The following is a 12,012-nucleotide window of genomic DNA, read 5'->3' as shown; positions in this document are numbered from 1 at the left end:
TATTAAACCTTTATTTATAGTTCATATGTTGGCTACAGCATATACAAAGCTTTTTAAATTTTGATAGAGCAATAGAAGTCAATGAATATAACAATGTAAAGAGAGGTAGAAGGGTTTAAGACAGAAAAGCCTCTTGAAGCACATTCACAACATCTACTTAAGCAAATGTTCGAATACCACACTGTAGAACCACTCTAATATAAGGGATAATCTTGGATTCAAAGTCCTAATTCAATACTAGAAATTAGAAAACATGAGAAGTAAATTGTTATTGGATTAATAATACTGAAGTATTTATATGTGTGTGTTATTTTACTGCCGCAGATGTTGAAGGTTTTATTCATTTCTACTAATTTATATCATTTTATATTTTGGTAGTGTAGTTGTCCTGTAAGAACCAAATGTATCTAAAAGGTAAACTCTTTATGAGCTCAGAAAACCAGCCGTGTTTTTAGCAACGTCACAATGCAATGGGAGGCTTTATTAAGTTTAGCTTACTAAGTTTAAGAAGTAGAAGTATTTTCTCAAAATAGAAACAGAAATTGACCAAGAAGGTTTTTCTATATGATATTTCAATGTACATTTCACATTAAACCAGATTCAATTTAGTGACCCCATCAATATTAAATCGTCAGAGTGGAAACAAATGTATAATGCAATCTATACTCTGTTATATATATATATATATCTCTGTTGTTTTAAACCCATGTACTGATTATTAAATTGTCTGCAATTACATTAATGCACGCTAACATTTAAGAATGACTGCCTGATATTATCAGTGCCTTTGATAATGGGTTATATGTTCATTTGACATCTTAATGGTTTTTGATTTCCTCTTAATCCTTCCCTTTTTTTAGAGGGCAAAGACTAAGGACAATTACATAAAGCAAACCCTGTTTTATGGTGCTTACCACATCAAGCCACCAGATATGTTTTCCGACGCTCCAATCTTTCTGTTATGCAGATGCCTAACAGTTTAGTGGACACAACAGCGCAGACGTTTTACAGAGCTGTACCTTCAAATGAATATACCATCATTTGACAGGCGACAAATAATACTTGTTGATTTGTGTTGCAATGCTACATTTGATCTGGTGTGTGTTGTGTTAATGAATACAAAATGAATATAGTAACTCAAAAATAATGACAGAAATGTCTGATTATGAAATGTCTCTCCCTATATATTGTTCTGCAAAAGCTAATAAACTCATTATGCAATATGTTTTTCAAGGTCTGGAAATCATCCGGTTAACAGAGTAAGTCTACTTTTATATTTTATAAAATCCTCATACATGTTACTGTCATTTTAAACTTAAGAAAAACATGGACACTAAACTGCCATTACAACAAAAAATAATGATAAGATAGTAAGGCCAGTTGGACATTCATCCTAAAAACTACACATTCATGACTTGCCAAAATTGCTGTATCACATTAAAGTTTAGTATGTACGTACAATAAAAAATGTGTTATATGACTTTTGGAACAAAGTCATCTTTATACTTTGGGCCCAAGATAAGGTTGTCCATTGATTAATGTTGTAATGATAATTACACGTGAGGTTGTGAAAATTGAAAATGATTGATTGACTTTCAAGGAAAGAAAATGTACAGTTTTTCCTTTTTTCCAAAACCCACCATCATATTAGTCGATTTTTATATTTGTAAGTAAAACTTGAGTCTAATGTTTCTAATTTCTCTTTTTGCAGGACATTTACATTTAATCCAAAAGAGGGAATAGACAACCCAGTGATGGTCACCATAGAAGATGCAGGTATAAACCTTCATACTTATTTCTGTGTATCTTCTGTTACCCCAGCAGCTCTAATGCACTTTTCTGTCTCCTTCCGCTCAGACTCTGTGTCCACACCCAGCCCACGTCTGTGTGTTCTTAAACGAGAGGAAGGGGAGTCCTACGGCTTTAATCTGCGGGTGGAGAGGGGACGCCAGGGTCACATCGTCAGAAATGTAGTGTCAGGAGGCGTGGCAGGGTTCAGTGGCCTTAAAGATGGAGACAGGCTTCTGGAAGTCAACAACTGCTTTGTGGAGGACGTCCCTCACCCTGAGGTAAGATGGACTATTAGAAGCCTATTCCAAGCCTAACGGGATTCTAACTATCTTCTTTTTTTATGAATCAGGTGGCTGGGAAGATAAGGCTCAGTGGAAATCAGTTATGTTTATTATTGTTGGATGGCGAGGAGTACGAGCAGGCTTTGTCCCGAGGTGAAGACCTCCAAAGTCTGGTCAGTGCGCACAAGGGCGAGGGCTGCAGACCACCCAGACTCTGCCACATCACCAGGGATCCAGCCTCAGGTCTGGGCATCAACTTCACACCCGTGGAAGGTAACTCTCACCGTCCTGATAAAAAAAACGTCCGGGTTTGATGACTAAGCGAACAGTTGAGTTGAAGTCTGTGCAGTGTTATTCAACTGCTCCTCCTGTTCCTGCTCTGTAGAGAAAGGTTGCTTCTCTGTGAGCCTGGCAGCAGGAGGTGCAGCGGAAAAGGCTGGGGTGTGTAAAGGAGATCACCTGGTGTGGATAGACGGAGCAACAGTGTCTGATCTCACACACTCTGCACTCAGCAGGATGGTAAGACAGTCTGTTTATATAATCAACTTGTGAGAAAAAACGAAACAAATAAAACTAAACAACAACTTCACCCCCAAAATGATCTTTTGTACATCAATTACTTTTTACAAAAGAAATTGTCTTGCATGCCTCCATGGGGAAGAAGAATCCAAAAACATAAGAGAAGTCTTGATTCATTTTTGTAAATCGGGGCTGCCTAATAACAGCAAAACCATATCAAAACATCCATCAAATCTCTCACAAAACGTATGAGTTATAAACTATGTCTCATTTATCGAACCGTACTGTATACTTACTACTTTCTAAACAAATGCATTTTTTCACAATTGCTAGGGCACGGGCGCTTTATTTTGCCCGCCTGTTAGGCCTGTCTTAAACAAAATACATGTATTTGGGAAGTAGTGAGCATAAAATTGGATTAACGAGACATGTACTGCCTCCATTTACTTCAATTCATCGAGTCTATTCTCGATTCTTCGTTCACCGTAGAGGCATGCCAGATAACTATGGTGTGAGTAATTGATATACAAAAGATGATGTATTCCTTTAAAACATAATGCCTACAAGAGATGCTTACAATTTCAACATAGCAATTACTACATCCAGCCTTGTCTAGCAGTAAAATAATGTTTTTGCTGTAGATAAAAAAATGTGGCAATCACATCACCATCCTTGTGATTGACGGTGAGAGTGAGAAGAACTACCTGCGTCAGAGGAGGCCCATTCTGCCCGCCATGGCTGTTCCACATAACCTGCCTCACAGAGCCAGAAGACTCCAACTGGTGTCAGAGGGCGACGGCTACGGCTTCCTGCTTCGGCTGGAGAAGGCAGCATCAGGACGCAAATGTGAGAGGATAAAAGAGGGCAACATTCACACACAGGCATTCCTGAACTTACTTTTTCACTTTAACATCTGTTTTTGAATACAAGCTCATGTTCTGCGTGCGATGGAGAGTGGCAGTCCTGCAGAGAAGGCAGGTATGAAGGATGGAGAGCTGCTGCTGGAGGTCAATGGGGAGGTGGTGGAGTCATTGAAGCATGAGGAGATAGTTGACAGAGTGAGACAGAGTGGAGAACAGATATCTCTCACCACCATCACTCTCGTGGGGCTGGAGTTTTACACCCAGGTGGGCATCACTTGGTACACTTTTAATCTTAAAAGCAGAAGAAAAATGTGAGTTTATATCCTTTGTTTTGTGTATGCAGTTGGGTCTATCCCCGCTTCTCTTCTGTGAGGATGCTGCTGTCGAGAGAGAAAAGGAGAGCAGCATATCAGCCTCTGCAGCAGAGCAGGCTCCACAAAAGGAAATGGATGACTCATGTAAGCCCAGACACTGCTCCGTCCGAAAAGGCCCTTTGGGGTTTGGCTTTAACCTGGACAGTGTTCCACAGGGTCCTGGGACCTTCATCAGTCAGGTAAGATCAAATGCTGCATTAGTTAGTGTTGAAAGAGGTTCTTAGAGCCTTTGTTTAAGTAAAAGTATAAATATCAGAGTCTAAATCTCAGCAATGTATACTTAAACAGAGATGGTAGAAGTACTCAAGATCTTGTACTTGAGTAAAAGTAGAAGTACCAGAGTGTAGGAATACTCTGTTACAAGTAAAGGTCCTGCATTCAAAAGGTTACTCAAGTAAAAGTACTGGCATCAAAATATATTTAAAGTATCAAAGTAAAAGTACTCATTAAGCAGATTGGTCCTTTTCAGGATAATATGTATTATATGTTATGATTATAATTATTGATGCATTATAGTGTTATCAAAGCTGGAAAAGGTGCAGCTAGTTGTAATGACTTTGTATACTGCAGGGTAGCTTGTGTATTAACTCCAAGTGTAGTCCAAATCTGCAAAGTAACTTAAGATATACAAAAAATGTAGTAAGTTACACGATTTAGTAGTGGGGTAGAAGTACAAAGTAGCAAACAATGGAAATACTCAAGTAAAGTACAAGTATCTCAAAATCGTACTTGACTAAATGTACTTAGTTACTCCCCACCTCTTTACTTAAAGGTAAAGCAGTCATTATGCAGAATATCTTCTTTGACAGTGTTATATTTTTCTGTTTCTTTTTTTTACATTTAGTTGTGTAGTTTATAAAAGTGGAACCAGTTCTATATGCGTTGTACTTACTACTGGGTAGATTGGTAGAAAGGTATTGCATTGTATCATATAAGCATATATGTGTGTTCGTTTTTTATGAAATGAACTGTGAGTCTAAAATAAATGTTGTGCAAAAAAGCATAAAAATGTCCTGAGATATAACAAAGAAGACGTATAAAGTAGAATAAAGTGGAAGTACTCAAGGTAAGTACAAGTACCTCAATATTATACCTAACTACAGTATTGAGTAAATGTTCTCAGTCACTTCCCGCCACTGCACTTTGTCAACTTAGTAGTGGTAGAAGGATGTAGGTCAGGATCTTGTTGATATAATTAATTTTGTCACATGTTTTTTTCCCCTTTAGATGGCTTTTGGGGGCTCTGGTCAGAGAGCTGGACTGTGCGTGGGTGATGTTGTGATGGAGGTCGATGGACAAAATGTGGAAGATAAGTCTCTGGAGGACGTGATTATGCTTGTGAAAGAAGGAGGACATTTTATTTCTTTACTAGTCATGTATAAGACTAACATGAGGCGCAAGCAGACTGACACACCAACAAGAGACATCCCTGACAGTGAGGTGAAGAAATGTGAGTATAACTATTAGACATAACCTTTTCACATAATTATAATGTCATCAGTGACCACCTTTTTTAACCATATTTTCTTGTTTGCATCTCACCAGGAGGAAGAAAATAATGAAATATCATGTCTGTGAGTGACAAAGATACTCACCCTATTGTGAAGATATTCTGCATCCCATACGTCTACTGAAGAGACTTCAAACTGAGCTGAACAAAAATAATGATTGTACTGTATAACATAGTATGATTATTAATATTATTATAAACACTCGTCACATTATTTTTCTTCTTATAAATATGTTATATTTATTATTGGTAATAACAGCATTACTGTATATTGGTCAAAAATGCTTTTTTCTAATGCCAGGGTTTCACAAAGAACACTAAAAGATTAAAAATATTTTTTTAAATAAGCCAAATATAGTAAGAGTGTCAGTTGAAGAAATGTTGCAATATGTAATTGTGTATGATATAAAAATGACGTTTACAAATGTACTATAACTGATAATGCAGAAAATATATGGTCAATTGTGATCTCAATCTCAAATACTTCCATGACTTAAACTCAGTGGTGTAAAGTAACTAAGTATTTATTCAAAGTCTGTACTTAAGTACAATGTTGAGGTACTTTCCATTTTATGCTACTTTGTACTTTTACACTACAATTCAGAATTAAATATTGTATTTTTACTCCACGACATTAACGTAGTACCTTTAGTTACTTTGCTGATATGGAATAATGATATGTGATCAACACTTAAATAAGACTTTAGTTACACCGCGATTAAATTCACATGCTACCCAGCAGTAAATTAAACGGGACCTATCATGCAAAATGCACTTTTGTACGTCTTTTATACATGAATATGTGTCCCCGGTGTTCCAGGGAACTCACCAAGTGTCAGAAAACACAACCCTCTCTATTTTCCTCCATACCCAAATCTCTAAAAAAGGGGCTGCAACAGATCTGATACAAACTGATCCAGATTTGAACACTATCCTGACGTCAGGACGGTGGCGCTACGGCTATTAGGCCAACTCCACCAATCAGGAGGAGACAGCCACGGCCATTGCCGTTCGAAAGCGCTGGAGACGCTGTAGTACATATGTCAGGCCAGTAGATGGTGCTGTTCTCACTGAATCTGTCCAGAGCTAGAAATTGTCAAATTGAGCAAAATGAGGCATGGCTAAAATGCATGATCTGTTTGGTATATATATTTGGTAAGTATAAATATGCCTTATATGGTATGGTTATGTATGGTCCTACACTATATTATTCAAATATAGCATGATAGGTCCACTTTAAGTAATTCAAATGAGTTCCACCTTTACCAGCTGGGATAATCATATTTAAACATCAATAATTATAATCATAACAATGATTATCTTTACTCTTGGTCATTTAAGTATATTTTGACGCCAATACTTTTGTACTTTTACTTGAGTAATATTTTGAATGCAGGACTTTTAATTGTAACAGAGTATTACTACACTTTGTAAGGCTACTTCTATTTTTATTTAAGCACAAGATCTGAGTACTTCTCCCACCTCAGCTTAAAGTACCGGAAACTGTATTAACTAAAATGTTATTAAACAATACCTATTAAATGTTTGTTCTTGCAGAGAGAGTGTATGTTTATTGAGAATGAGACTGATAGTACATTTTGTACGTTTAGGCCTACCTATGTTTCTGAATAATCTACAGCCATTTACCATATTAAACTGCCAGTAATAAAAAAATACATTAGACAAAAACATATATGGGCCATGTGAAAATGTATAATAAAAAAAAGACACACATTTCTGAGTCGGGAGATGGTGCCCATAATGGATCTCATTCATTTTCATTACATGACGTCTCCCATCTTCAAGGTGAATAGCCAACCATTGAAACTTAGATAGCTATGATAATAAAATGTTGCCCACCTAAACACTTGTATTCCTATTTAAATGTCTCTAATTTATTATCCATATCTGTTATCTTTATCTATTTGAATGTACGCATGTCACATTCATACAAGACACAGCCTACTGCACCCCCTAGTGGCCGTATGGCAAACAATGCAGCTGTTTACTATTGAATACAGTAACTAAACTGTAACGTACTTTAGACATTTTTAGAAAGTGAAAATAAATAATGTTGAACTTTTTAAAACGTTAAAATATTATAACTTACACCATACAAGTCAATGAAGTAATTTGTAGTATAAGACATACAGACACGCAGGCTATTTCTGTTCAGGCAGTTGTTTGGTCAGCAGACGTCACGGGTCCTTCTGCTGGAGGTGACATTCAGTCGGCTAACAGATTAAGGGAGAGAGTTAGCATCGACAAACGCTTCAACATGGCACAGGCAGTGCAGAAACTGGTCTCCAAAGTACCAACCCTGATAGGCGGTAAGTGCATTTCTTATGTCAATAACCATAACGTGCATCCAATAATGGGGGAGTGAATTGTAGTTAGTATAATCTTTATTTACAATGCAGCTCGGCCGACGCTGTCAAGACCCAGATATCAAATGAATTAAATGGATGTGACATGAGCCAGCTAACATTTATTGCAGAAAACACAGAGTTGAGAATTTGAATTGCTTTTCTTTGTTTTTATAAAGTACAACTTCAGCTAGCTTGCACGCGTGACTTGTATTGTTTACACTAAATAAGTATTAGCCGTGTATCAGTTAGCTAAGTGGCTAAAGCTATCCAGCTGTGTGTGTGTGTGTGGAGCTATGGAGCCAGAGCTAGGTTTAGCCGTAGCTAATGAAAGCTGCGCTCACCAGACTTGTACTTACAGCATTTCTTCTCTTACAGCCTCCCTCAACTACACAAAACCTCGGCTAGCAAAGTTCTGGTACTATGCCCGTGTTGAGCTTACCCCCCCTTCCCCTGCGGAGATCCCCAAGGCCATCGAGGGGGCCGCAAACCTCCTGAAGGGCTTCCAGTCAGGACGTCTCGGTCAACTTACAGTGAAGGTGGGTGTGTTATTGCCAGACCTTATGTAAAGATATATTCTGAATGACTGCTTGAATATCTATCAAGTTTTTGTTATGAAAACAATGGTGACATGTTATGAGCTCCACTGTTTGTGATCCACCACAATACTTTTTCTTTACCTTCTTTTTAAAAACGGTGTATTCTGTTTAGTCCTTTCACATCTCTGTATGTCTGTTTTTAATTATTACTTACTTGCTTTACTACTTCTCATTATGCATATACATTACTAGATTACTGCTAACATTTAGTTCATTCAATTGCAATTTTTATCACACGTAACAATTAAGTTAGTTTTAATAATGTTTATATTTTAGTCCTTTTGTTGAATTTGCACTATTTGATGTCTCTGATTCTCATTTTGCTTTGTCTTGAGTAGTTTTCCTGTCTATTTGTATAAGCATTGTTGTACAGAGCCTAAGACTCAATATTTCTGCTTTACTTAAATTGTTGTCTAAAGGATGACAACTACCTTGAAACTTGGAATATAAAAATAATAATATATACATTTCATTAGAAAGCCCATTTAAAAGCATTTCAAGTTGAATTGGCAGTTTGTATGTGCGATTTTAGGCCTGCTTCATTCATTGAGAGAAAACAAGTAGGTTGTGCAGGTTGATTTCTTTTGAAGATATGTTTTTTCCTTATAAAATGTTCAGTGAGGATACGATGAGGTGTATCTATCAGTATAATTCTCTTGTCATTTTGAGTCCTGTAGAAAATAAAAACATGATTTTATCATTCCACAAGGAAAACAATGACTACGTGTCATCAGTGGATTATTCAGCATTTTGCTTGATACATTTCTCTGGAAGTGAATCTAATGCAATCTTTGTTTCCTCACAGGATGCTTTTAGGAACGGACTGGTGGCCACTGAAGTAATGATGTGGTTCTACATTGGGGAGTGCATCGGCAAAGGAGGCATCATTGGCTATGATGTCTGAGATCTGGACTGTAATGCTTTCTTTTTTCTTTTGAGCGTTGTATGCTCAATTTCTAGCAAGAATCCTGGGAACCAATAAACAGATATCTATTGTTAACACATGTCATTTTCTGAGTACTTTCTTTTCATATAATATGCATGGTTTGACAACTTTGTTTTTGTATAGTTTCGATTGAATGTAATAGTCCCTTTCAAAAAGTATGTCTGCTCTGAAAAAAAACCTTGTTACATGAAACTCCAGTGGGTTTTACTTTATGAAACATGCATATTAAAAATCTACTTTCTGCTCAAGATACAGTATTAAGTGCTTATAGTCATCATACCCTGTGAACATCTTAACCTTTTGTCACATTACACCCTGGAATTTAAAATAAATTAAATCTTACCTTTTTGAGCTCTATGTACACATTATGACCCTCATAATCAAAGCAAAATGTTTGGACAATTATTTTAAATGTATAAGTGAAATAACCAGTTTGGTTAAGTGATCAGCCCCTTGGAGTATACCATTATAAACCTGCTCAGGTGCAACCAATCAACTTCCAGATCAAACACAAGGATAATTGTCCCCCACCTGACATCAATTGAAGTGATTTAGATTACTTCAGAATAAAACCAGCTGTTTCTAGAGGATTCCACTACTAGCAGTGCATGGTACTGCAAAAAAATCACCATGGTTGGAAAAATGCTTTCAAAAGACCTCCGAGATAAAGTTGTAGGAAGGCACAAGTTAAGATGAAGGCTACAAAAAGATTTCGAAGGCTTTAGCTATCCCTCCGAGTACTGTTCACAGCATTATTAAGAAGTGGAAAGCGTATGGCACAACCAACACTTTGCCTAGATCAGGCCGTCCGTGGATGAACGAGCCAGGAGGACATTGATCAGAGAAGCTACCAAGAGGCCAATGGCAACTTTGAAGGACTTACAAGACTTTCTGGCTGTGACAGGTCGGTCTGTGCATGTGACAACAATCTCACAAACTTTACACAAAGCTGGCCTCTATGGCAGAGTGGCAAGAAAGAAACCTTTTCTGAAAAGGTGCCACACTCAGTCTCGTTTTTGCTATGCAAAAACACCTGGAAGATTCTGTTGCTATGTGGAAAAAGTTTCTATGGTCAGATGAGACTAAGATTGAACTTTTTGGACTGAGCTCCAAGCGTTATGTTTGGCGGCAACCAAACAGCACACCATCAAAAACACACCATACCTACTGTGAAGCATGGTGGTGGCAACATTATGTTGTGGGGATGTTTCTCTTCAGCAGGGACTGGGCACTTGATCAGCATTGAAGGGAAAATGGATGCTGCCAAGTAAACCCAAATTCCTGCCAAGTACACCCGGAAAACCTGCGTCCTTCTGCTTGACAGCTGAAGATGGCCAGTTCGTTCAACTTCCTTCCATGACAAGGATCCTAAACATACCGCCAAAAGAACAACTCAGTGGCTCAAGGATAGGAAGGTGAATGTCCTAGAGTGGCCAAGTCAGAGCCCTGACTTAAATCCGATAGAAAATCTGTGGATGGACTTGAAGAAATCAGTCCATCGTCGCTCCCCATGGAATTTGACTGAACTCGAACAATTCTGCAAGGAAGAATGGGCAAACATTCCCCAATGTAGGTGTGCAAAACTAATAGACATATTCAAAAAGATTGATGGCTGTAACCGCAGCAAAAGGTGGCTCTACCAAGTATTAAATTAGGGGACTGATGACTTTTCCAACACTGTTATTCTAGTTTTTAATGTTTTATTAATTTTCAGAACTGTTGCCAAGGCAACATTTGTAAATAAAGATTTTTTTTTAATGGGTTTTGATTTCAGGTTGTACGCAAATAAAGTAACTGTTTCAAAGGGGTATGATGATTTTCCATAGGCACTGTATATTAAGGAACAAAATGCTCACCTCTTACTTAATTCCTACATTGGATTTACACTTGTCATTGCCAATATTTTGCAGATTACACCTGAAGACAAATATACACAATGAGCTGATCTCATATACAAATGAATGTGTATGAGCTGCTGTTTAGATAAGCATAACAGTACATTCTCTTCTTAAATCAGTATAATGATGTACTATTGTAGATTTGTGCAGAAAACTGGATGTATCCTTTTAAACATGTCATATTTCCTTAGAGAGCACCTTTGATGATGCAGTCAGAACAAAGTTATTTTGGCAGCTTGACTATACATTTAATTAGGATCAATATTTATAACCATGGTCATTTCATTTTTATTTAAAGGGGACCTACTGTATCATGCAAAATGCACTTTTGTACGTCTTTTATACATGAATATGTGTCCCCGGTGTTCCAGGGAACTCACCAAGTGTCAGAAAACACAACCCTCTCTATTTTCCTCCATACCCAAATCTCTAAAAAAGGGGCTGCAACGGATCTGATCAAAACGGATCCAGATTTGAACACTGTCCTGACGTCAGGACAGTGGCGCTATGGCTATTGGGCCAACTCCACCAATCAGGAGGAGACAGCCACGGCCATTGCCGTTCGAAAGCGCTGGAGACGCTGTAGTACATATGCCAGGCCTGTAGGTGGTGCTGTTCTCACAGAATCAGCCCTTGCAAAAACAGAGCTAAAAAAGTGCAAATTGAGCGAAATGAGGCATGGCTAAAATGCATGATCTGTTTGGTATTTTGAAAAAAAAAAAGTATAATTAAATATGCCTTATATAGGTATGGTCCTACACTATATTATTCAAATATAGCATGATAGGTCTACTTTAAGTTCAGTTCCTATAATCAACCAACAGGGGGAGCTGTTAGTATTGTGAATATGGAAGTGTTTGTTTCA

General features: G+C 37.5%; 2 protein-coding genes across 2 annotated transcripts; both read left to right on the top strand.

Moving 5' to 3' along the window:
* Positions 1–1,215: 1,215 nt before the first annotated feature.
* On the top strand, positions 1,216–5,479 carry pdzd3b (PDZ domain containing 3b). The gene is made up of 10 exons (XM_034114424.1): positions 1,216–1,259; positions 1,712–1,776; positions 1,858–2,069; positions 2,141–2,357; positions 2,458–2,591; positions 3,233–3,437; positions 3,522–3,718; positions 3,798–4,007; positions 5,056–5,268; positions 5,374–5,479. Exons 1-10 carry the CDS (start codon positions 1,216–1,218, stop codon positions 5,404–5,406), a joined length of 1,530 nt encoding a protein of 509 aa, XP_033970315.1. The 3' UTR covers positions 5,407–5,479.
* Positions 5,480–7,519: 2,040 nt separating this feature from the next.
* Positions 7,520–9,307, top strand: atp5l (ATP synthase, H+ transporting, mitochondrial F0 complex, subunit g). The gene is made up of 3 exons (XM_034115132.1): positions 7,520–7,668; positions 8,083–8,243; positions 9,109–9,307. Exons 1-3 carry the CDS (start codon positions 7,617–7,619, stop codon positions 9,205–9,207), a joined length of 312 nt encoding a protein of 103 aa, XP_033971023.1. The 5' UTR covers positions 7,520–7,616; the 3' UTR covers positions 9,208–9,307.
* Positions 9,308–12,012: the final 2,705 nt, after the last annotated feature.

This window comes from Trematomus bernacchii, unplaced genomic scaffold (assembly GCF_902827165.1).
Source record: "Trematomus bernacchii unplaced genomic scaffold, fTreBer1.1, whole genome shotgun sequence".
Classification (NCBI taxonomy): domain Eukaryota; kingdom Metazoa; phylum Chordata; class Actinopteri; order Perciformes; family Nototheniidae; genus Trematomus; species Trematomus bernacchii.
Note: the sequence above shows the minus strand (reverse complement) of the source record. Positions and strands in the feature narration are given on the sequence as shown.